We start from the raw sequence: 27687 nt of genomic DNA, 5'->3' as shown, positions 1-27687 counted from the left end.
GAAATCACTGTGGCTCACACATTAAACCTTCTGAGCTGTTTATGGCAAAATTTATCAAACTTTCCAACGAAAACGTCAGATGACGCCAGACAACACTAGAAATGTCCAAAGCCAGAAATATATAAACTCTATTATATGTAATCGTTTAAGAAGTTATAATCGCCACACAATTCTTGCATCGGTTGTACTGTAGCAGTTTGGTTTTTCACTATTACGATTGGAACTATTTTCCACACAAAAAGTTTTTCTGGCATTTGTTTTTTTTTTTCGTGAACGATCAGACACATCTTCTGAAGCATCAATTGCGATTATTTCACTTTCCAAGATTTTGTGTTGTTTCCAAGATGTTGTTGTTGTTGAGCTTTTGAGCTCTAGGGCTACAACAACGGGTACAACACACTATGCTTCTACAACAAGTCATTCATATACATATGTATGTACATATTACATATTGATTACAATGAAGGGTAATTACACTTTATTATGCAATTGAACATGGTTAATCGAATTTCAATGTTGTTTATGGCGATTAAGTAGAACGGTGTGTTGAAATCACAAAACACACGCATTTTCTATTGTTTACAAATCTTAAGTACATTAATACATATGTATGTATGTATGTGCAAAGCTAATAATTTTTGCATGTATATGCATTTATGAATTTGTTTTTACTCTTGAAGGGTTTTGAAAATCTGTATTAGGAACTGATTTGATTCTTATTCGTGAGAAAAAATATTTTGTCAAAAAATTCAAATCCTACAAAAAATCAAAACAGCATATTATACATAACCACCCCGAGTGGGTCAATTTAAAGAAAAACTACACATAAATTGTTGTCATCTTCCTATTTGTGTTGATATCAATATTTATAGGCAACTAAAATTTTAAATTCCAATTTCCCATTCATTCAAAATTTCCATTCCATTCATGCGGCTCGTATTTGCAATGACCATTAACAAATTTAATAGCCTGGGCGGAAGAACAAAAAACATTTCGTATCTAAAAGCACTTCAATAAACTTTAATAATTAACTTAATAGTTTTCTTCTTTTTGAATGGGGCTGGAACGAATGATGGATCTAAGCTGTTGTGTAAGTAAAATTAGAGTCATCGCATTTCGAAACGATGATGAGTTGAAGCCAATCATCCAGATGGATTAAGGTCTCTCTCATTTCGGCATATTTACTCACAATTTGTACGTAGGGGTGTGAGTGTAGTGATAATCTCAAGGGAAAGTATGTTTGCTCTACTATTCAGCATTGCAACATTCTTATCTCTAACTATGTACGTATTCGTATTATGGACGATGTTATTATTTTTTGGTTTAATAATAATATTCATAGCTATTTTATAAAAAACATGAATTAAATACTATGAGAACTATACAACAACAGCAACAATAAAAAAATACACTGCAACCAAGACAAAACTGTAAAGAATAAAATCATGCATACATACATGCATAAAGGGTTTTCCAATAACAGGTGTTAGGTGTTAAACAGGAGAGCTGATTAACGATTTTTTTAAAGCCGGAATTGGATGGTATTGATCTGGACAACGTTTATTTTCAAAAATACGGCGCTACGTGCCACACAAGCAACGAAACCATTGATCTTTTAAGGGAAAAGTTTCCGGACCGTGTTATCTCACGAAGAGGTGTTCACAATCGGCCACCGAGATCTTGTGATTTAACACCTTGTGACTTTTTTCTTTGGGGCCACGTGAAAGAGAAGGTCTACGGCAACAGCCCAGGGTCGATTCAATACCTCAAAGATGGAATTCGTGAGGCTATCGAGGACATCGGGCAGCCACTTTTCAATTCGGTTATAGAAAATTTCATGAAAAGGATATTGTACTGTAAGCGTGGTCGTGGTGGTTATTTTCCCCTATTAACGACATACCTTCCTATTTATAATGAAATAAACATCCGATCATGTATATTAAAAAATAGCATTTTTCTTTGAATATCAAAATAACACCTCGTATTAAATAACCCTTTACATATGTATGTAAATATTACTAAATGAAATAATCTACAAAACTATTTTTAAAAACATATGTACATACATTTGTGGCTCGGCTACTTGTAAAGAGGAACTTCATATTAGTTTCGTCGCGCTATCACAGCATTTAGTTGCACTCGGTTCGCTTAACATAAAATGTTACCTCGCGGAAAGCGAATTTCTCCACTTTTGTGTGTCACCTTTATTTTAGTCCTTTCGTTGTCCCTGTGTAATACACAATGGCCTTATGACGACTATGATATCGAGGGCGGCGAAGTTGAAACAGAACATGATGTACAAAGCGGCCATCTTGCACAAAATGTTCCAGCTGGCTCTATAATTGAGTCAATCCCCAGGCCTGGATCTCCGCCAGAGCATCCGGATGAATTGATTGTGCCAGGCTTAGGCGTAGTTCGTGGTAAAATAGGATACAAGCGCATAAAAGGAAGACCAATTAATTCATATCTTGGTTTGAAATATGGAGTAGTACGTCCGGGCTTAGGCCGTTTTCAAGTAAGTACAAATTACAAAGTGACACAAATTCAACAAATTAAGAAGCAACATTTTTATTTGTGTGTTAGATGTTCGATAAAAGTCGTGAATATTTAACCTATTTTTATATGGCTTATAACTAGTGTATTATAACTTTTTTCACATAACGGTTGTTTCTTAGCTCCTCATTAAACACCATTTCCCGCTCGTAGTCGGCTTAAAACTGTAGGTCCCTCCATTTGTGAAACAACATCAAGACGCACGCCACAAGTAGAAGGAGGAGCTCGGTCAAACACCTAACAGAAGTGTATTATATTATCATATTATATAGGTACATTTTACATATTTTTTTTTTAATAAATATTTATAAATAAGGACGTTCATATGTACAGTAAGAACTCTCAACTGCGACCGCTGTAAAAGACATCTGCTTGCGTGGAAGTTTAGAAAAATTATGCACACTTGTTATTAAATTATAAGTTTATTTTAACTTTGATTCAAATTTTAATATGTGCGAATTTATCACTCGGCATATGATTTATCGGATCACTTCATGTCATCATCTCCTGAATTACTCTTCGTGGTTTCCGTGAATCCCTAGTGGGACATAGGGCACCAACAACACATACGCGCCATGTCGTCCGATTACTGGATAACGCCTTCACCTGCTTCAAGCTTCACCCGAGTTGAGCCGTCAGTTCTTTTCCGGGTTTCCCTTGACCTGCCTGGTGCCCTTCCTCTCGCTGTGAGTGGGTTCCATTCCATTGCCTTCTTCACTATGTTCCAGTATTCTTCCTTAGACAGCGGCGGTTATAGCGGTGGTATTTTCTAGATAGAGCTACTGTACAGCAGTACCAACAGCACATTCGACTAAATCAGTAATAATGAATATGTAAATACGATTTAAAACTGTTGGGTTAGGGTATTTTTCCACTTAGAAACATCTAAATTTCTGTCAATTTTCAATCTGTTATTGCAATTTTTTTCGATATACAGTATAATCTCGATAATTCGGACAATTAAATACCAGAGGTTGTCCGAAATATCGAATTTTCCGGATTATCGAGTGGGTAAAAAATTTAATAGAAATCAGTAGATCAGTAACTAAATGAAATAAACTTTTATTTAATCTTAAATTGATTAATATTCAATGAGTTATATGTACATATATTAGTTTTTATTCGGCCATAAAATAATTCAATATATTCGTTTGCCGCAATTTTATTTCATTTCTCTTTCTGAAGGCAATATCTCTGAGACTCACAAGTTTTAAAGTGTCTCCGGATGAAAATTCCTGTTCCTCTGCATATTTAATACAACTATCAAATGCGACAATAGCTTGAGAGTGCGAAATTTTAGGATCTTGACTTTCATTTTCGTCAAGACTGCTGTTCTCGTTATCTTCTTCCTCAATCTCGTTGATATCGAAATCAGTGTCGTCATTCAACCACTCAGTAATCTCGTTATCATTATACATATACATCAGGGGATATTTCAACAAGAAGATCAATTATTTTAGTTGAGCTGCTGGGCCGTAGCATCGCAAGAGGCAAATCATCATCTGAGTCCCATTCTTCGTCATAAAGAATCTTGTTAAAACATTTTCTGAGCACGGGTTCATCCACATTTTTCCAAGCATTAGACGATAAAAAAGCCACATCTTTTAATGTAAAGTTTTTTAAAGATTCCGGGAGATTGCTCGTTGGGCTGGACAAAAGTAGAGACAAAAAACTCTTCCGATAGTTTGTCTTTAAAATTCGGATAGCATTTTGGTCCATTGGCTGTATAAGAGCCGTGCAGTTTGGTGGCAAAAACATAACATATAATATATGTTCGACAGCGATTGGGGATGGCAAGTTGCATTGTCTAGCAGTAAAATGGCTTTGGCTGGTAAATTCTTTTCCTTTAAGTAACGCTTTACTTCTTTAACGAATGAGTTTTCAAACCAATTTTTAAAGATTTGCTCTGTCATCCAAGCAATTTTGGTATGGGAGTACCCAAGCTGAAGGTTTACTTTTTTAAACGCTCTGGGGTTTTTGGCTTTCCCTATCATGAACAATGGAAGTTTATGTTCTCCGGTTGCATTACAGCAAACTAGAAGTGTTACTCTTTCTTTTCCAAGTGTTACTCTTTCTTTTCATTATGCAATGCAAGAGTTTTTTCTGGAAGTTTTCTCCAAAATAAAGCAGTCTCATCTGCATTATAAACCTGATCATACGTAATACCCATTGCTGCAATTTTCTTTCGCAATTTTTCAATAAAGGGTTGCACAGCAGTAGAATCATTGGAAAGTTTTTCTCCAGATATTTTTAAGAATTTAATTCCATATCGGGAGCGAAACTTACTAAACCAACCATTACTAGCCACAAATTCCACACTTTGTCCGAAAATTTGGGAACAGAATTGTTTGGCCTTTTCTTTGATGATTTCCGAGGAAATCGGTGCATTGTTTCCTCTTGCGTTTACAAACCATTTATACAAGTGGTCTTTCATCTTTTCAAACTCCGCAGGTCGAATAGTTTTACGCTTTCCAAGGCCACATTCTGTTCTAGCAATCTAACTGCAAAATATAATCAAAGGAGTGTAAACTCTTCTTACAAAATGTTTTCGTTTTTTACCTATCAATCTTTAATCCACTTGATTTTATGTCCGAAATTGTAGATTTACCTACATTGTATTGCGCAGCTAGCAGTCGAATTGACTATCCTTCACTTAGTTTCTTAAGAACTTCTTTTTTCTGGTCTATCGTTAAAAACGTATGTTTTTTCTTAGCTGCTGGTGCCATAGTTAAATTTATACAGTCCACAGTTAAAGAAATTATGGAGTTAATGTTTGAAATTAGCTACTGAACTACACGTTACGCAAATATGCTTATGAATATGAACTAGGAGGCTGACGAGCACTTAAACGCACTATTCACGCAAAGTAGTTAGCAGGGGAGTCCCCTTTATAAAATAAAATAAAAAATAACGGAATTCCTTTTTATTTCAGCATATTCACTGGAAAATAAAGAAGTGTCCGAATTTTAGAGGTACATGAATACGTGGTGTCCGGATTACAGAGACTTCAATAGAAAACGTTTTGGTGTCTGGATTACCGCGCTGTCCGAATTATCAAGTGTCCGAATTACCAAGATTAGACTGTATTTTAAATTTTTTTTAAACCCTTCCTTCATAAAATTTAACTTTTATAGTAATGAATCGAGAAGGTATTAGTGCTGCAAATTTTTTCATTTTTCCAAGTAAAAGTGCGGCCCAGGGATGTCGCAGAAGCTTATCTCGCTGCTCGACTTAAAGAACTCTCGGATTATGAGGAAGCAATAAGTTACAATAATGGTTAAGGGGAAGCTTACACCCCTTTTTAGGTATTTGGCCGAGCTCCTCCTCTTATATGTGGTGAGCGTCTTGATGCTTTCTACAAATGGAGGGACCTACAATTTTATGCCGGCTCCGAACGGCAAATGGTTTTCTAAATGAGGAGTTATTTCATGGCAGAAATATACTCGGAAGTTTGCCTTTGCGTGCAACCATCGCGTGATCGCGTTCAATAGCGTGGTAAAAATTGCAACAGCACGAATTACCGCACGAAAATAACAAAGCACGGTACCTGCGTAGGGGAAGATTTAGGCACCAGATAATGAGTCGAGAGTTGATGTGCAGCACCAGTAGCACAATTGGAGCGGCAAACTTTCCAGCAAAGCAGTCAAAATCAAGTTTAAAAATTTGAAAAAGAATTTGAGTTGTTACAATTTAAATTTGAGCTGGAGAAAGAGATAAACAAAGTAATGATCGCTGCAGAGAACGCGAGGCCTGAAGTCCAAGTACTCGAACCAATGAAGCAGCTGGTGACTGAATACGATGACGAAGAATATTTTAAAATGTGGCGTTCCCAAGCTCCAACGTTCCAACTACGAATAGTTGTGAGGCTTAAGATAGGGGCAAAATATTTACGTGGCATAATTCAAGTGTGATGCTCATCAGAATTGCCGACGGACTTCTCGCAGAGTTGCCAACGAAGAAGATTCGAGAGACGTGTCTGGAGATTCGGGACCCCTTCGAAATAAATAAATAAATAAATAAAATAATAAACGACTGTGAATGGCCTCAATCTCAATGATGAATAGTTTGTCGAAGATAATATTGATGGTATTCCTGCAGCTGCAAGCCCAGGCAGAGGTGCAAAACTTCAACAAAGCTAATGAAGTGATAAGAGCGTGCCGCACAATCGAGTTGTCTCGTCCAAGAACAAGCGTACAAAAAGGTAAAGAGTGGCTCAGCTGCTCGCCCCTCGGCAGGCAATGGCAAACCTCCAAGTGTATTTCTGCCACGAAAAAAGCTCCTCATAAAAAATATAATATCTGCCATTCGGAGTCGGCTTGAAACTGTAGGTCCCTCCATTTGTGGAACAACATCAAGACGCACACCACAAATAGGAGGAGGAGCTCGGCCAAACACCCAAAACGGGTGTACGCGCCAATTATATATATATATACGGCTTGCCAATTCAATATCACGCTGCAACCCTAGTCATCACCGCAAAAGCATGTAAAGTTGTATCACCTATTCGGCGAGCTGATACACCCGTAGAAAAGCTCGCCACTCTGCTATCTGTGGACAGCGCAGATATGATTTTCCGCAAAACCAATTTTCTTCCATACCAGCAGAATCTGTGAAAAAAAAGCTTTTGCCCGAGTGCAGGCACATAGGACTTCCAACAGTGCTTCTCAAAGTTTCACACTTTCTTCGATACCAAGTGATGAAGTAATTTTTTCCTGGGAAATCTTTGTAACAGTGTAGCCTTAGAAGTCAGAAGGCTATTCTCTCTTTTTATATCTACTAGCATCGTTGTTTTTTGTGCCGCCAGAGGTGATGGCGTTGTCGCAATACCACGTCCCACCAGCCCGCGTTTTGTCCTTGGGCCTTCCCTCCAACATAAATTGCTTATATGCTTGCATTTGTCTACAAAAAGAATAACGGTCTAAGTTACCGCGACATGATTTAGGTCTGTTTTAGTGAGATTGTGGCTCACTAATATTCCAACACGTTATTTTCTTTAATTCAAAATCGTTATTGGGCGAATTCTCGAAAACTACATAACAGGGAAAAAATATGTGGATTTTTGAATTCAGCGATTTTGGAATTAACTTTTTTTGCATAAATCTATATTAATCCAATCCAATAATCTACAATAGTTTATATGTATATAAACTTAATCCGATCGTAATTAACTATTATTATCATCTCTTTTAGCAAGCCAATGTTTACAAACACTACAGAAATGAACCAATTGATGCGACTCAAGTGGCACCGAATTGCCCACAATTTCCTGATTTAAAGCTCATAACTGCCGCAGAAGCGCGTCATGAAAATGTTGACGATTGTCTTTCCCTAAATATTCATGTGCCATCATTCGTGCTTCGAACACAGCAGAGAATGCGTCTCTTGCCAGTGATGGTTTTCGTTCACGGCGAAATGCTGTTTGATGGTAGCGCTGAGGAAGCTCAACCAGACTACTTTATGGAACAAGATGTGGTATTGGTGTCGATCAACTACCGACTTGCACCTTTCGGCTTCCTTACAACGTTGTCAAAGGAAATGCCAGGAAATGTAGCACTGGCCGATATACAGTTGGCACTGGAATGGATTCAACAATACATTCGAGCATTTGGAGGAGATCCACTGCAGGTTACTTTATTTGGTCAGGCTGGTGGCGCCACCTTAGTGCATGCACTAAGCTTAAGTAATAAGGTGCGTATATACTATCTTCATTTACTACAATAAGACAGTTAAAAAAGCAAATGTATAATCAATATAAATTAAATAAATAAATCAATATAATTTTTCTCTGTGTAGGCACAAGGTCTGTTTCATAAACTAATCCTGCAATCAGGTACTGCCTTGAATCCATTCTTTTTGGAACAAGATGCTCTTTCCACAGCACGCAGCTTTGCACGATCAGCACGTTGTCCACGTACGAGTACGTTAGAAGTGCAAAATCTGCATAGCTGTTTCGAGCGACTAAGTACTACAGAGTTACTCGAAACTATGAAGCGACATTACGTATGTGTTCCATATCGATTAGTTTATATTAACGTAGAAACATGAATCAGCTATTGAATAATACACTATTCAAGACAGGCATTGCCAAGAGAAAAAAGAAAATTAATTTTCTAGGCGTGGCGTCACACTTTTAACGGCAAGCCTTTTCGCTGTCAAATCAAATAAAATGTAAACAAAGGAAGTAATATGAGTAAAAGTTAATAAGTAAAGTAAAAGTTAAAAAGTACTGCGGCGAAATTGGCCGAACAAAAAGTGTTCAGAAATTAGTAAAATCTAAATTAATTGAAATAAAGGGATAAATAAAAAAATGGACGTTAAAAAGGGAAAAAAAACTCATTGACGTAAAAATGATCCCACAATTTACATGCACTTTCGTCTCTCGGGAGACCAAACAAATACACAAATTCGCCATTATCCAGTTACCGAACACTTCATTTTAATTTTTATAATTATCAAAACACTGACTTCACTATGAATTCGCAAACAAACATATCGTTACACAATGACTTCTTCAAAAGCGTTACGTCACGCTACTTTTCTCTGAAACATAATATCAAATCTACTGTTTTCTAATTACTGGTTCATGATATTGAAGAGGGCTTACACTTTAATTTTATTCTTTATTAATTTTATACTTAAATCCAGGAGGAAAATGAAATTCGGGGTCTCCATTTCATGGGAGGCTTCAAACTAGCCGTGGGAGACAGTCTGGAATATCTTCCAGTGCATCCCGCCGCCTTGGTGGCCAACCGCACAGTTCCAATGATAATCGGAGTGGCCAAAGATGCTGGATCCTTCATATTAACGAGTACTCACACACACTGACACAAATATTAAATATTAAAATACTTTTTATATATCTTTTTTTTATAGGTTTTTATGATGAGTTGACCCGCTTACGTTCAAATAACATATCTGACTATATAAATGTGGTATTAAGGCATACTACGCAGCCTCGGCATTACTTGATTTGGAAAAACTTGGCGCTACGTGAAATTTTCAACGAACAGGACACACGTAACCCCACTCTACCCACTCTGATCCAAGGTCTTTTAGAGGTCAGTACCTTTTAATAGAAAATATAATAATAATTAACCACTGCACTTTTCATTATTATTTAACAGCTTACAAATTTAATTTTATACCGCGGCCCAGTACTCGATACGATTAAAGCGACTTACAAGAAAACACCAACATATTTATATTGCTTTGATTACCGTGGAGAATTCCATCGGTTCGGGCACCTAAAAAGTCCTTTGCCATTCGAAACCGATGCCACACTTAGCGACGACAATATATACCTCTTCCCCTACCCGGAAGAAGTGAGCAATTTGATCCCGCAAGATCGCGCATTATCGCAAGCTCTGGTCAATATGTGGGCCGATTTCGCTGCATATGGTGTTCCTATTAGGAACAATGTTGTCTGGCCAAATGTCACCACCGAGGTGGGTCCGTTTTTGAGAATTGTTAATTCCAAAGCTACGGCAATGGAGTTAGATTACCACTTCGCTGACGGAATTCCTGTACCAAATGTATACCCCGAGTACTTCAGTAACACAACAATCGCAAATGCAACAACAACAACTACTACTACTACCACTACCCCAAGACCACGTTTGAACTATCCTCATTATTCGAATCACTATCCCAATTATAATCCAAATTATAGACAAAACTATCAGCACCCAGACAATTATCAATATCGCCCACGTACAACGATTTTAAATGGAGCAGAACATGCGTAGGAGTCTAATCACGGAAGCCAACGTTATTATTTAAATTGAAATGTAACCAATGTGTATATTTCTAAATAAACGTAATTTTATAAAAAGTTATATCCATATTTATTTATATGTTTATTTAAAAATATTTTTCAGGTAAAGTAAATAGATTGTAAAACTATTTTTAAAAACGTAATTGATTAAACGGATATCAGATTCAGTTTGAAATACCTTTGACGATTGTATGGTAAGACGAATAAATTCGTAGATTTGATATTGCAGTGGGATATAATCTTTTTATAAAAAAATAAAAATAAATAATTGGCGCGTACACTTCTGTTAGGTGTTTGGCCGAGCTCCTCCTCCTATTTGTGGTGTGCGTCTTGATGTTGTTCCACAAATGGAGGGACCTACAGTTTCAAGCCGACTCCGAACGGCAGATATTTTTATGAGGAGCTTTTTCATGGCAGAAATACACTCGGAGGTTTGCCATTGCCTGCCGAGGGGCGACCGCTATTAGAAAAATGTTTTTCTTTTTCTTTTAATTTTGCTTTCACCGAGATTCGAACCAACGACCTCTCTGTGAATTCCGAATGGTAACCACGCACCAACCCATTCGGCTACGGCGGCCGCCAATCTTAATCTTTTTATAGTCAAGAGTATTTCAAATTAAGTCGGATGCTCATTTTGTAATATTTTTGTTTTATATATTTCGTCAGCTAAGCTAGGATCTCTAAAGGCCAGTTTTCATCTTTTTCCAATTGAATATAAAACATTCAAATGTTCAATTTCGTTTCAAAATACATAAACGGGTCGTTTCGCTAACATGAACTCGTGGGAACGAGTTTGGTGATTTTCAAGCAAATTTGTTTTAGTCTCTTAGATCATAGGTGACATTCTTAGGTCAGTGCTTCCACGTAAAAATACTTCTATGTAGAGATATTTTACGGATTCAGCTCATTCTTATCAAATTTAATCACTGATTGTCCGTTTGTTTACTTTTTGGCTCGATCACAAAAATTGTTTTCTTTGGCGAATTGTTAAAAACAAAATAGTGCTGTGCTGCCAAGTCATATGCATCATTGGGTAAGCTTTTGTTTTGTTCAGTAATCGCTAGGGGACTGGTGAATTGAAAGCAGCTATTGGCAGTTAAAATATGTAGGTTTAATGACATATAGGTTTAATGACAATTTTAAATGACATATTTATTTTAAACAGGTGTAAAAAAAATGTTGCTAGCCGCATGTTGCGCGGTGTTGGCGTGAACTGAGTAGGTACTAATTTATCGTTAGATACATACGAAATGTCATGCTTATTTCACACCAATGCAATTTGTATGGAATTTGACAGATATTTCACGTGAAACGCGAACTACATAGTACTATGCTTAAGCAATATTTGAGGAAAAAGAGTATATTCATAGGGAGAGGAAAATTCTTACTATATCAAAAGTAATTTGCCTTTTAAATCTTACAATAGCGCATTTCGTCTTTTTGTCAAAATGAATTTTTAATCAACGTATTGATATCAATTTTCGATGTGACTACATATGTGTACGACTGTTAGGATATGTATGTATATCGACGCCGTTATGCGAGAAAAATGAAAGTGTTGGAAAATCAATTTTGAAAGTTTATTGCTCTGTGAAAATTAAAGCTTTGTTTTCTGATATAAACAATTATTTGTTTCTATTCAGGGTTTGGTAATTGATAACTCAAAATTGGAAAATATGCACATTCATACTTCTGGCATAAGGGGAACGATATGTATGTGGATACCACTAGACAAAAGTATTCTCAACGTGAAGGAGCTCGACCTTTTTATATACATATGTACATATGCACATTGTATCTGTCAAGAAAGCCCATATTTGGTTATTCTCATTATATAACACTTTCAGTTCATTTCATATCAAGTACAGATATAAAATATACAAAAATATTCGCACACAAAATTCACCTTAATATATTAATAAACTATTTACGAATTTTGGAAATATATGACCGCTTCAATAAAAACTTGCCATTCAATTTTCTTCGCCTATTGCGTTTAACTTTTCGCCGTCTTTTGGCGAGTTTGTTGCGCAGGTAATAACTTTCACGCACTAGACTATGACCATTTTCCTCTTCTATTAGCGTTGCTGAGAACTCTTTGAAATAGTTTCCGCTGACCGTTAATGTATCGTCTATTTTCATATATGGACCATACAACGTGGTCATCGGTGGCCAATATCCTGCGCGCAAGTCGCTAAAGGGATTCCCGTTAATCACGAACGAAGACCATAGATCCACCATACGCATAGCCATTGATATATCGGGCGAACTCAAGTTAGTGACATGCTGCGGGTAGGGAAAGAGATAGAGTGCTTCATCTGTTAGAGAGACTCCGGCTTTAAAAGGACTCTGCATGTTAGTCTCCTCATCCAAATCTCGATACCGATTGAATTCACCCATATAATCGAAAGAATATAGGAATGTATTGTCCGGAACATGTTTATTATTCATATTGAGTGCCAGTAAAACCGGTAATTTATGCATTAAAGTACCACCGACCTGAAAACAATCAGAGTTTCAAAGTAATACGATGGACATGAGGAAATATGAGGAATTTGATAGGCGACTTACGTCGATTAATCGTGGTATTAAAGTGCTGAAAGTACCGTTTTCCATTAACTTCCTATTGAAAAAATCGTGGGTCACGAAACTTGTTAAAATCATCGTTCTATCAGTGCCCACGACTTGGCGAATGACATGATCAATATAATCATAAGCTCTATATTTATCGTCTGGTATGATGCCCTCAAAGTCGTTTTCAACAATTTCTGAAACAAGCAATGCCATGAAAAGGAAGAAAAATTATTTGAAGTACTCACCGTTCAAAACGCGTGAACCAACATTCCTTGGGCAGCCACCCATTGCTGGGTAGGAAAAGTTCGAGTTCAGCATGAGATGATAAGGGTGCTCGGGCAAAACGCCGCTTGGTCCGCCAATCGTGAATTGGATGCCACCGGTGTGTCCCACACCCAAATCGGATTTTTCGAGCTTGATTTAAATGATTTAATAAATAGAATATTAAAAATATTGAGGCTAGACTTGTATGTGAGATACTCACTGCATGCGTCATGAATGCACTCAGTAATTCTAGCGGTGACAAATCCATTAAACATTCATTTAAATCCCGCACCGTCTTCATTTGGCATTCGGCCTTCTCGGCGATTTCCTGAGCATGTTGCCTGGGATTTTCTTCCAGAAAAATAGGCATCAACGCGGAGCCTGAGTGATATATAACCTGATGGAAAAGCCCTTGTTGCACCTATAGAGATATATGCATATGTATGTGTTATAAGATATTAGGATTGTTATTATTGTGCAATTAATTGCAAACAGTTCATAAGATAACGCTACCTACCATTGGTGAAATGGCAAGTAAATGTGCGATTGCTGCGCCACCCACTTGACCCGCTATTGTCACACGATTCTCATCACCCCCAAAATATTTGATAAAATGTTTAATGAACTGTAATGCCAAATATATATCCAGGACTCCTGCGTTGCCAGGTATATCTTCAGTTTTTGTTGATAGAAAGCCGAATGGTCCTAATCGGTACTGTGGCGCTACCAGTACAATATCTTTTTCCAGTAAATAATCAGGCGGTGCCTCAGCATTGCTGCCTTCAAATAAATATTCGCCATGTACGTACACCAGAACTGGATAGCGACCGGTGACGTTGGGCGTGGATATAGTCAAGGTTAGGCAGTCTTCTATATCCAGCACATCATCCAGCTTCTTTAAAGATTCCATGGAAACAACTGAAGGGCAACCGATTTTCTCAGCTGTGGCATCCATAACATCATCCCAGGGCTCTACAGGTCGTGGAGGCTGCCACAAGAATTAAAAGAAAGTTAAAATTAGTGAAGATATGTCACGTTGCATGTCTGAATCAGGGCGTAAACGACAATCTCAATTGACCAATTGATCACTTTGACCGATTCGAATTGTATTAACTTTTAGTCGATTGGTCAAATCGTTAAACCCGCCAGAAGCTCAAACAAGTTTATCGTTTATGCCCTGCTTCTGTTAAATATTATTTCTATTTTTAAGTCCATTTTAAATACAACAAGTAAGGACCCTCATTTTAGTAAAATTGTATTTAAGCAGGTGGTTAATGTTTGGAATCAAACAAACTCATAAACAGTGAAAGATATAGCTTGTAATATCAGACGGACGAACAGAAAGAGTTAACATCAAAAAAGTCATTTTGAGTCATCATTTGTATCAAATTTTAGTAATTTCGCAACTAGAAAATAGAATCCCTCTAAGAAACTTTCAGGAAATATTGAGCATAATCTCAACTAGTAATGAAAATATAAGGGAAAAATCTGAGTGGGTGTTTTTCACATATGACGAAATTTTTGAAATTTATTTTATCAAAAAAATTCTAATTGTGGAAATTTTTAAAAACTTAATTCACTATAATAAATCTATACCACACTATTTAACATTTCACTGAAGACATTCCCCTTAAAAAAATGCATACCAAAATTGGTAAAATTATAATTTTTTCAACATTTTTTCAGTACAGTCTCCTTATTATACCCAAGCCTACAAATAAATGCGTTTTCAAAAAATGTACGACAGCATTCAAAATACTTGGGCCCTTAACTTGGAATCGCTCAATATCCTCGAACACAAGCGCGCGCTTATAAAAACAGAGTAGAAACTCCTAGTCTAGTACGTTTATTCGTCTAATTTTTGAATTATTTGCTGATTCTTATTATTCAAATCATGATGAAACAAGGCCAATTGTCATCCCTGGTCTAATAGTGGAAAAAACTTCATAAATTTGGTTTTTAGAAGCACTAATTTATTTAAAAGTGGGTGGCGCGCTAACCATTCCCAAGGCTTTGAAATAATCATATTCATTTCATACAACGTCAAGGCACAACCAACCTAAGAGGATGCACTAAAATGTTCACTCATGTTCAGCGTCGAAGATCTCTGTAATTGTTTTCCAAGTAGGGGGTGTCCGGTGGCAGGATAAGATTTCCAATTTATTTCCCCAAACCGTTGAACGTATGTATAAGTGGAGAGGAGACCGTGTTAGCTTCGTTACTCGTGCAGATCACAATTTCGCAGTGGACGGGTGAACAACGTGGCCGTGGCCAATCGAAACTTATTTTAAGACCAACAATTCATGTGCAACTGCTCGTCGTAGATTTTGTGCGTTTTAGAATATTCGACCCTTACGTGCGCAAGAGAGCGGGGGGCCTGAGACTTCCAAAAACTATTGTGGATGAAATAATGAGGAAGGATTTCTAATTTCACCCCTTCAAAATTAAAACAGTGCATGCACTTAATCCTAACGATTACAAATTGAGTAAACATTTCTGCAAAGCAATGTTGGAGCAATTTCGTCTAGAGTGATGAAGGCCATTTTCATTTAGATGGAAGTATAAATAAGCAAAATTACCGTTATTGGTCAACTAATGGACAGAGCCCACAACTAAAACACCAACAGCCTCTTCACAGTCCCAAAATAACGATTTGGTGTGCATTGGAAAGCGTGGAAAAATTAGACCATATTTGTTTGAAAAGCGTATATGTCATGGCAGAAATACACTCGGAGGTTTGTCATTGCCTGAAACACATGATTACCCATGGTTAAAAAACGAATTATCAACAAGGGATTCAAACCGCTCCCGAGACAGTTTTTCTTCCTATCTTCATCGTATTCAAATTATTTACTTATTTTCAAGGACCACCTTAAAAATAATAAAAATATTTTTCCCCAACTAGTATTTGAACCACCTTAAATTTTTGGCTTTCAGTTACATTATTTTAAAAAGTAAATGCTAAGTGCATAAGACTTCGACACTATGCATCAAAAGCAACTAATAATAATAAGAAGTGCATAGAACTAATTTGAGAAAAAAAAAATAAACCAAAATATACCTTGAATCTATACTTTCCAGTGGGAGGCTCTGCATATCTAATATCCACAAACTGTAGCACCTGCCGCTTAGACCAAGCCGTTTCAATAGTTTTCCCTTGAATGGTGCCTAATTTCGGTAAATCTATAATGGTATCCTTTTCTTCGTCAAATTGTGCCCAACAAACACCGAATAATAAAAGTAAAGTTGCAATAGATATTTGAACATGCTGTCGATATAAAGCAGCATCGGCAGATCCCGCACAGGAACCAACAAGTATTTTGCAAAACATTTTTTAAATGCTCGTTAAAATAATTTCTAAATTATGTTTGACACATTCAAAATTTAAATCACTTGTATTTGATTAACGCCATACAAATTCACATTTAAAAATAACAACTCGCATTAACTAAAGAAATAATTTAAAACCGCGCAGCTCAGGAGCTTTCTTCAGACTATTTGAAGAACAATAGAAAATAAACCGTGTATACTGCTTCAGAGAAGACGCCGGCAGTTTGAAATGTAAAATACACTTCGCAATTAAACAAAAAAGAAACAAACGAATGCCAAATTATGCATAATGGCACGAAAGGTAATAGGGTATAGACTATAGGATTTCACTTTGGCTGAGCGAATCATCTACCGTAAAAAAGCAGAAACGAAAAGCAGAATAAAGCGACAGATGTTAAAAGACGCCTAATTTCCAAATTTTTTGGTCATTTCCTTTCCTTTCGCAAAGTTAAAAGTATTCTTCTTTGGTGAAGATAAAAAACATATACTCGTAGTAAGAAATTATATTTATATATGTATGTACATTTATTATAATTTATTTTACCCATTAAACGCCTGACCCAGATTGCGAAAATTTATAAATCTTAATCAAGATATTCATTTGAAGATTATCTAAAATTGTATCATATTTATATTTAAGAGATTAGTTACCTACGTAGGTAGAATTGGGTGTAAATGCACTTACATTGTTGGAGTAGGATACATGTACATATGTACATTTATGTACTTAAGTGTACATATGTATGTAGTTAGATGTAGCAGTTTTTCCTTTTCAACAACAATAAATCTCATCAATGATTCAAATTATTGATGTTTTGGATATGTCTTAATTCAACTTTAATAAATGTGGATACTTAAGCTTCCGATATGGATATGTTAGATTATTAGTACGATAAAACTCAGCAATTTATTGACAGGTAGAAAGTGCCAAGCCGTTGTAGGTTATTTTGTTAAACGCTCCAGGCATATACTTATTTAAGTATATATGTGTGTATATTCATATATTTGTGAGTATGTATAAATGTTTGCGTTTATAATTGTTTCTGCCGTTGGTGAACGGTCAAAACTCTTTTGAATCTTTGTTTCTTAGTTCTTCTATTCGCGTTAGTGAATTGAGGTTACACACGATAAATCCATTAAATATGCAAACGAATACTAATCGCTTATATTTTTAATGAACATCAAAGAAGGAGAGAGAAAATGGCACACAATTGTTAGATTTCTTTTAATTACCTTTTGTCATTTGTTCTCACATAACTTTCGCTAACTGTATTGATTTTTCTAAACCAGATGTTCAAATACTAAAAGAAGATATAAATAAATAAAAAGTAAGCGTGTAAAATACAATATGTATGTTGACTTTTGATCAAAAAACATAAATATTTGGCTCTTGGACTTTTGACGTCAGAATGGAGATTTACTGTTAGCTTTCTAGTATCGATACTCAAACTTGTATTATTTTGACTTAATATGGATGTTGAGCCGATATAAACCCAAAACTATTGAGTATGGAGTGTTTCGCTATTCTAATCGAGCATCGAGTCCATCGTAGAAAAATTATATATTAAAACATCCGCAATTCCAAAGTATCCTATATGACTCATATCACCAATTTCGTACCGTGTCTGATACGCCCACGTATCATATATGAGTAATTTTGGATATACATACTAATATTTTACCTAGTGAACATTTTTGGACTTGGTGCACCATTTCTCTTTTTAGTATGGGAGGTGGAAGTATATACTACGTAAATTATAAACGTAAAAAAATTGGCGAATTCTCAATAAAAGGCGAAAATCTAAGCTTTTGATTTACATATTCATTAGGTATATAAATTACTTTATTATAGTATTGTATTTTTAAATAATTTTCATTGAAACAAGTGGAACAAAAGATTTTGCTCTACATTTACTATTTAGCAGACGGATAATTTCGTTTAATTTCTCTAAGAAAACTCAGCCTAGGAAACTCACCATGCAAAATTCCAACTGGCTCTGTCTTAATTTTAATCAGTTAGATATAGAACCACTCTTTTTTTACAAGATAGATACGTTCCTTAAAAAAGCATGCAAAAAATCGTGAAAAAATAATTCATGCGATATATGGTAAATTTGGGGATGTGCTCCACAGCTGGAGAAAATCCCGTAACATGCAAAAGTTAAAAAAAATATCTTCCCAAAGAAATATCTTCCAAACACAATTAATTTTTATTACAAAAAAAAAATTGGAAGTAGTCTTCCAATTGAAAGTAGGAATAAAAATCAATTTCGCAACTAAAAGTGCTATCATCAGTGGATACCATATATGTATAAGATACCATGTGAGATATGCCCAGCCCATCTGTTGGGTTTTATTCAAATTATTAACGGCTTCTGTTGATTTTTTCGTTGTAACAAAGTCTGTTATTAGCGACTGTTTTCTGCTTTCTCGAGAAAATTTATAATTTTTGCATATGGCGTCGTACGTCGGTCATAGTAGACACTTGTAAACTAGACAGCTGCAGTACACAAGCAGACAAGCAATGGAGCACGTAAAAGTCAAATAAAGATTTCACTCAACATTGTTTATTTATCCAGTATAAAAATTATTCAAAAACAAAATTTGATGATTAATTTAGCGTCCCCTTATACAACACTTGTTATCCAGCTACATACCTAAACATTACGTTGAAATTTTAATGCACAATCGGACTTGGTTAGTTCTAAAATGTGCTTATTTTTGTCGTTGTTTTTGTATTAATTGTTTTTCTCTAATCTTGAAAAGCTTGCACATGCAATTTTAGTTCTAACGTAACAGACAATATTGAAAACAATCTTGAGCGTAGAGCTCTTTGGTGACATTAATATATGGGGAGAGGGAACCTGGGAGTCAATTCAAGTCAAGAAATACTGAAATTTTTTTTTTATAATCTTCAGTTCCTGTGTAGCGGAATATGTGGTCACATGCCGGTCCAGTTCCACGATTTCCACGATTTTGGCATTTCCGAACATTGATCTACCAAGCGTGCATCTTTGACCTAGTTGTTATCAGAACAACATCAACATCATACTTTGCTGTTGCATTCCATACTACATATATTAGATCCCTAAACCGCATTAACTTTTTTGGTCACTTGCTTCGACTTTTCACCTTAGTCGTATACATCGTGAGACAGGGCTCACTAAAGACGCCTAGTGGCAATGATCACAACTATTTATTACTTCTAATATTTATTTGTATCGGCAGATCTCTATAACGCTACAACGAGGGGTAATTGCCTAGGGGTAAAAGGGTGGAAAGTTGCAATTGCGCCCTAAGCTCTGTAAGCTCTGAGTAGCGTAGCAAATTTAACTCGTACCTTTTCAGAATTGACCTCGATATGTTAAATATATGAGCTGCTTGTGAAGGAAACCGTACTAAACCAACTTATCTAACAACAGAGTTTTGATAAACCGACATAAATGCAACCAACCAGCTATTGAAGTCGACAAAGTAAGTTTTGTGATTCAAGTATAGTTCCGCAATATTTTTGGACATACAGCAAGCGTTTGACAAAGACTGTCACTCAGGACTGTTATACAAACTAAAAAAAATTCTACCCACTCCTCTCTACCTCTTCCTGAGATCATATATTTATATAAGCCAGAGGCATTTTTTGTTAATATACAGGGGAAAACTTCCAATATTTACAAAATAAAGGCCGAAGTTCCACAAGGCAGTGTACTTGGACCAACGCTTTGCACAATTTTCACTGCTAACTTACCAATACTAAAGAATAATAGATTAAAAGATTCCACCTATGCGGATGACACTGCCATTCATTCTTCTTCTCACTCAGCTAATGAAGCTTCTTAAATACGTATTAGAAACTTGGCTTCGAAAATGGAGCATTTAGGTAAATGCCTCAAAATCTATTCATGTCACATTCACACTGAGAAAAGAAGACTGCCCTAGTGTCAGTCTTAACCACAATATTATTCCAAAATCCAATAGGTAAAAAGGTGGAAAGGTATCTCCGACTACAATTAGATAGAATACTAACATGGCGACTACATATCTATAATATAAAAATTAATCGCAAAATGTGTTGGTAAGCGCATAACTCAACAACGCATGGACCAATTTTAACAATTCTTTTTTGGTTGGTTGTACGACGATAATAATTCCAAAAATTTGCGGAAAACTCCTAAAACAGCACTTTTCTTTTTCCCATACAAATTTTGCTCGTTCGTGTGTGTGCGTGTTTGCGTTGGAGGATCTAATGCGTTCACACAAAAGTGATAATATCGTGAACCCGACCAAATTGAAAAGTCAAAAAATGTAGATTTGACTGGCCTCGCAATATTCTTTCTTTTGTTTTAGTTTTAGAACGCGTTAAGGAATGATTTCATTCACCAATAATAAATAAAAATAGTTAAGTAAATTGTAAGAATAATCATGCAGGGCTGAACAAATCCAAACATATTTTAAGAATACCAAAAGATAAACATATTTTAAGAAGAATAAAAGACGAATGATTCACATATATACGTTTTATTTCATTATTCTTTATTATATTGGTTATTAACCCTATGTTAATAATAATAATAACACTGCACAACAGCATTTCTGATGATTGGGTTATGATACATGTTTTTAGTCCAATTTTTAATGACAATTTCAAATCTGTAACTGAAATTCCTGTATCAGCTCTATATGACTCTATATAACACATTTGACTTTTTGTAATAAACATTATAGATTTAAAGATTATTTTATTTTATTGCCTTCTTAAGTTTAAAAAAATTTTCTTTTATATGATTTCCTTGCTGAAGTTGAAGGCATAGAACTGTTGTTAATGCTCCAACAATAGTCGGCCATCATGTGTGTGTTCCAGTAACCTTGATAGCGTTCCTCCATCGTACGAAGGTCCTGGTGGAATCGCTCGCCCTGTTCTTCGCTGAGATCCCCAAGATTGGCTGGAAAATAGTCCAGATGGTTATGAAGAAAGTGTAACTTAATGCTCATATTACATCCAACCCTATGGAAATGACCCATTAGTTGTTGGACGTGCTGAGAATAGTCAGAACTTTTCTTATTTCCTAAGAAATTTTGAACAAGCCAAACAAACTCATTCCATGCCATTTTCTCAATCACTGTCATAGTGTCTATGAAATTTGAGTATTTTATTAACGACCTTATCTGTGGCCCGTCAAAAATACCCGCTTTTATCTTTTCTGCACTCAATTTTGGAAACTTTTTAGACAGAAAAAAAAAACAATTTCCATTTTTGTCAAGAGCTTCAACAAATTGTTTTATAAGCCCCAGTTTTATATGTAACGGAGGTAAAATTATACGATCCCTTGATACTAAAGGTGGGTTTATCACGTTCTGTTGTCCTGGTACTAACGCTTCCCGAGCAGGCCAATCTTTTTTAATCCAATGTTGATTTTTAGCTCTACTATCCCATAAGCAAAGAAAACAGGGAAACTTTGTGTAACCACCTTGTTGGCCTAAAAGAAAGTTTATCATTTTTAAATCGACACATATTACCCAATTGTGTTCCGCATATTTAATTTTGTCTAAAACCAGAGCAATAGTTGTATATTCTTCTTTTACTTTAGTAGAATGTGCAATAGGCAATGAACCCAATTTGTTCCCATTGTCTAAGAGAACACATTTTAAACTCCGTTTTGATGAATCTATAAAAAAACGCCACTCACTAGAAACGTAATTTTTTAATCCCATCGCAGCCATTAAACCAGGTACATTTTTACAAAATACAAAGTCATCTTCTTCAGCAAAATATTCAAGGAAAGTTTGTTCTCTTCTGCGATGGTAAGAAATTTTAGTTTCTTTTGTGACTAAGTTTCTTTCTTTTAATCTAGACGCCAAAATTTCTGAACCAGTCTTTGACAGTCCCAGATCTCTAATGCCGTCGTTTAAATCATCTTGGTTAAATGGTTTTGGTGTTACCAGGTCACAATCAAAGTCACTATCGCTATTGTCTGTTTTTGCCTCAAAATGTAAAGGTTCTTCCCGTGAAGCACTAGGTTGAGGTTCAGATGACATCGTAGGGCTCAAAACACGTCTATGTGCCGATCATATAGAAGGGTATTCCCATTTGCCGCGATTTTTTTGGTTAATGCCAGTTATTTTTACCATACAAAAATAACAGCCGTCGTGGTGATTCACAGGTTCAATCCAGATCATAACAGTTTCGTATCTAAATTTATTCCTTTTCTTATTCGTCCACAAACGTAGAAACTCAACGCACGTTCTGCATACCTTTTGTGGAATCCAAGGCATATTTTTCATTTCCATTGGGTGACCGAAGTAATTTTTGTACGCCTCATTTACGAACGATGTCACATTCAAACGGTTTTCTTGAAACATATCTTCTTCTTAATTGGCGCTATAACCGCTTACGCGATTTTGGCCGAGTTTAACAAAGCGCGCCAGTCGTTTCTTTCTCGTGCTAACCGGCGCCAGTTGGACACACCAAGTGAAGCCAAGTCCTTCTCCACCTGATCTTTCCAACGCAGAGGAGGCCGCCCTCTTCCTCTGCTACCACCAGCTGGTACCGCATCGAATACTTTCAAAGCCGGAGCGTTTGTATCCATTCGGACGACATGACCCAGCCAACGTAGCCCCTTGATCTTTATTCGCTGCGCTATGTCTATGTCGTCGTAAAGCTCATACAGCTCATCGTTCCATCGTCTGCGATATTCGCCGTTGCCAACGTGCAAAGGTCCAAAAATCTTACGCAGAATCTTTCTCTCGAACACTCCAAGCGTCGCTTCATCGGATGTTGTCATCGTCCAAGCTTCTGCGCCATACGTTAGGACGGGCATGATGAGAGTCTTGTAGAGTGTTAGTTTTGTTCGTCGAGAGAGGACTTTACTGCTCAGTTGCCTACTTAGTCCAAAGTAGCACTTGTTGGCAAGAGAGATTCTACGTTGGATTTCAAGGCTGACATTGTTATCGGTGTTAATGCTGGTTCCTAAATAGACGAAGTCTTTTACAACCTCAAAATTATAACTGTCAACAGTGACGTGGGTGCCGATACGCGAGTGCGCCGACTGTTTGTTTGAAGACAGGAGGTACTTCGTTTTGTCCTCGTTCACCACCAGACCCATTCGCTTTGCCTCTTTATCCAGTTTGGAGAAGGCAGAACTAACAGCGCGGTTGTTAAGGCCGATGATATCAATATCTTGAAACATATACTCTCCGCAAATAAAACAAAAACTATTCCGGTCATTTATACAAACTCGTCTTGACGATGCCATAACAAATAATATTAAGAAAACTTAATATTTGTTAAAATATTCGTCAATTAACACTGAAATATAGTGATTTTTTTGTGATAGCTATAACTCGTAAACAAGAGCTGTTACAAAAAAATGAGGGTATATTTAGAATCAGCGTTGTCAAACTAGTAAACATCAAGTATCAAAAGTCATTCATCAGACAAAAAGTCCGATTTTGTTTTTTTGTGTAATAAATAATAAATTATCTCTATGTTTTGTCATTTAAGCACCTATATTATAAATATTTGTCACATTTAGGTTCCCACTATCCCTTTAGATAATTTTTCAATCAGGTTTGAACCTTAAATTCCCCTCTTAGTTTGAAGCCCCCTGGCAAACATCCCAGTCGGGGTTTTTAGTGGGTCCCAAAAGGGTGGCCAAACTTCGTGGAAGCGAAGATACTTAGGTCACCCTTTTCTTTAATTCTCCTGAACAGAACCGTCACCATGATGATAGGGCGGTGTGTGAGGGTCAGCAGAGTACGTCTTAAGGTCTTAACGTATTAAGGTCGAAATATAAACTGCCACATTCAAAATCTATTTAACAGAACGAAGTCTGTCGGGTCCGCTAGTCACAGATAAAACATCGCTATTGAAAACAAAAACTAGTAAAATGTATTGGCTGCTCGGTCCGAAATCTAAAATAAATCTTAAGAACAAAATTCTTCCTTACAAGACTATGTTAAAACCTGTTTGGTCGTATGATATTCAAATCGAACGTACATATGTAGATGTGATCCAAAGATATGAGTCAAAAACACTCTGACTAATACCAAATGCTACATGGTATATCAAAAACAACCACATACACAAAGACTTAAATATACCAGTGGTAATAGATGAAATAAGATATACAGCACAAGATACATAAGTAAATTACACTGTCATCCTAACGCTCACGTCATCAACTTGTTAGGCAACATCGAAGAAACAAGTTGACTAGAAAGATTACATGCCTTGAATTTGCCGTTTGGAGCTTAAGTTTAATTTAATAATGTTAATACTTATGTTTAGAATTCTTTAACATATTTAAAAGACATTTTCAAATGATGTACCAACGTTACTAATATGAATTATTGCCTTATACTTTTTGTCTAACGACAGATTGTAAATGGAGCGACAAAAAAAAATAAAACATTAGCAAATTAAATTCCAAGTAGAAGTGTGACCGAAAGATTACTAACTCAATTTATGAATAAGTTAAACGTTAACAAATAAGGAAGAATAAATTCGGTCCGGACCGAACTTCATATATGTATGTACATACAATATATGCGCACATATTAGTAAAATTTAATTTAGTCGGGCGGACGGACGAAATTTTTTATTAAAATATAAAAAATAATTAAGTTTTTTCGGATGAAACGGGGTGCAATATGAGTTCCAAGTTTGGTGAGGTTTTTATTGTTTACCAAGATACACACATTTACCCAGAAGTCGGGTCGGTGGTACCACCCATGTTTCAAAATTTTACCAGCGTCGGAACAAAAATGTAAAGAAAACAAGAGCAACCTTTTATAAACAGGCGCAATACTTTTATCCACAAACAAAGAATGCGAAGAAGATCAATGATTGAAAATAAGTAAATGAATAACTAAAATGACCAGCCAAAATCTACATATGTAGATATGTACGGTTTTTGCGGTTTACAGAAAAGTCATCAAGTCAAGAACTGCGTAAAAATACAACTTTACATATTCGTTCTATCTTTGCCAAAAAACTGTACGAAAATAAAATCCGCACAAAAATATCCAAATTTCCATACGAAACTCCTAATTCAGACAGTGAAAAAGTTTATTTGGCGTGGTGAAAAATGTCATATTAGCGATATGTACGCTCATTCACTGCAAGAGTGTCATAATACAAAAAACCAAAATGTTGAAAAAAACTGCTTAAAAGTGTTCAATTTAATATGCCTCCCTGCGAAAAAGTAAATACATATTTTCATATAATGAGATTCTGTTAATAGGTATCGCTTCTGATCATTTCAGTATACTTATCTAAACAATTTTTTTATATTGCTGATAGGTATGAATTACAAAAAAAAAAAATCAGGCTTACTCAACCATTAAAAAATCGAAGCGAGTGTATCTCAAGGCAGCGTTCTTGGACCAGTATTATATTTACTCTATACAACAGACTTACCAGTTTTTACTACAAGCAGAGTAGCCACGTTTGCTGATAATACCTACATATACTCGTATTCCAGCTGTGCTGACAACGACCACGATTCAAACAGAAAGTTATTGTACAAGCATCGGTAGATGAAATTATAATGTAGACTAAAACCTGGAACATCGAACTAAACGAGAGCAAATCTGTACACGTTGACTTCGCCAACAAGAAAATTACTTATATCCCGGTGAAAATATCCTCCGTTACAGTTCCTTATAGTAATACTGCTAAATAATTGGGAATGACATTATATACGTGGCTAAAATGGAAGGAACATGTCAAAATAAAAGCTAACGAAATTGACATAAAATTAAAAAACCTTAAATGGTTGGTTGGGGGAAACTCTAAACTGTCAATATAAAACAAATTACTTCATTACAATCATACGGCATTCAATTGTGGGATGTACCGCTGCATCAAACATCTAAGTCATTCAACGCCAACAAAATAAGGTGCTCAGAGTAGTGGTGGGACTATTCGAATAAAAATTATTCGAATAATAAAATCTTTTATTCGAGAGGTATTCGTAATTCGAATAATATTTATTCGAATTTTTTATTCGTTTATTCGAATAATGCTATTCGAATACCTCACTATTCGAATACCTCACTATTCGAATATCTTACTATTCGAATATCTTACTATTCGAATACCTTACTATTCGAATACTTCACTATTCGAATATTTTTGGTAAATATTTACTTAGATTAGCGGACTACTAATCGGTTTCTGTACAAGTGCTATGTATGCAAATTCAAAAACCACGCAAAGGCTCATATTAAATGAAAATACTACCTACTTTTTATTGTGAGGTATTCGAATAGTAAGGTATTCGAATAGTGAGGTATTCGAATAATGAACTATTCGAATTATTTGAAACGAATAGTATTATTCGTTTTATTCGAATAATGTTTATTCGAATATTATTCGAAAATAATCCCACTCCTAGCTCACAGGCATGGTGAATGCTTCTTGGTACATTAGGAATACCGATCTGCACAACGATCTGTCGTTATGTCAGTAGTTATGTTGTACAATTTTAATTGTTTGTATGTTATCAATTAATTATAAACTATTACTTGTTAGCTTTGTTAGGTGTAATACTATGAAATGTTAAGCTATTTTTTGTTACGTTTCAATAATGTACGTAGGAAGGAAAAATTACTCTGGTAATCAATCATATTATGGTACTTTGTATCTTTGACTAAATTCATTCAGACTCAATAAATTCGAGGCCAATGAACACACAAAGCAATTAAATTCTAAAAGCTCATCTATAAGTACAACTTTCTCGTTGTGTTAGCGTTCGCTTCATTTTGAAGCAATGCGCGAACCTCGATTGCTGGCTACAATGCATGATTTGGCAGCGAAAGCTTTAATCTTAAAAATGGGTAAATTATGCATAATAAATTTATTAAAATTAGATATTTACAGTAATAACTGCATTTACTAAATTTGTACTTATTTCAATATAACTCGGATTAAAATTTTTTGGAATTTTATTTGTTTATTTCTAATGATGTTGGCGCACGCCAATGGTGGGAGTTGCCCATCTTTACCTTTTACTTTGGCGTTCGCGTTGCTCAACTTTGGCAAATGAGTTATTATTTAACCACACTTTGTGCAGACATATTGGCCACCGTTATCATTACGCTTCATCAAATAAAACAAAAACGAACGTTGCTGGTAAGTCTATAAATATGCGAATTTGCTCTCAGGCAAGGTTGGGCTCAATTGAGTCCATAAT

At 35.7% G+C, this 27687-nt stretch overlaps 2 protein-coding genes across 2 annotated transcripts; one reads left to right on the top strand and one right to left on the bottom strand.

Annotated features, from left to right (window-relative positions):
* The first annotated feature begins 2104 nt into the window (after positions 1–2104).
* On the top strand, positions 2105–10388 carry LOC128860812 (glutactin). The gene is made up of 6 exons (XM_054098569.1): positions 2105–2515; positions 7744–8241; positions 8347–8553; positions 9199–9361; positions 9427–9611; positions 9678–10388. The coding sequence occupies exons 1-6, from the start codon at positions 2159–2161 to the stop codon at positions 10296–10298; spliced, it is 2031 nt and encodes a 676-aa protein (XP_053954544.1). The 5' UTR covers positions 2105–2158; the 3' UTR covers positions 10299–10388.
* Positions 10389–12214: 1826 nt separating this feature from the next.
* Positions 12215–16778, bottom strand: LOC128862343 (glutactin). The gene is made up of 6 exons (XM_054100911.1): positions 16227–16778; positions 13683–14153; positions 13386–13586; positions 13147–13315; positions 12899–13095; positions 12215–12826 (listed from the first exon to the last, which is right to left on the bottom strand). The coding sequence occupies exons 1-6, from the start codon at positions 16494–16496 to the stop codon at positions 12251–12253; spliced, it is 1884 nt and encodes a 627-aa protein (XP_053956886.1). The 5' UTR covers positions 16497–16778; the 3' UTR covers positions 12215–12250.
* Between the last annotated feature and the right edge of the window lie 10909 nt (positions 16779–27687).

Source organism: Anastrepha ludens, chromosome 4 (genome assembly GCF_028408465.1).
Source record: "Anastrepha ludens isolate Willacy chromosome 4, idAnaLude1.1, whole genome shotgun sequence".
Classification (NCBI taxonomy): Eukaryota; Metazoa; Arthropoda; class Insecta; order Diptera; family Tephritidae; genus Anastrepha; species Anastrepha ludens.
This window is presented reverse-complemented; position numbering and strand designations above follow the sequence as displayed.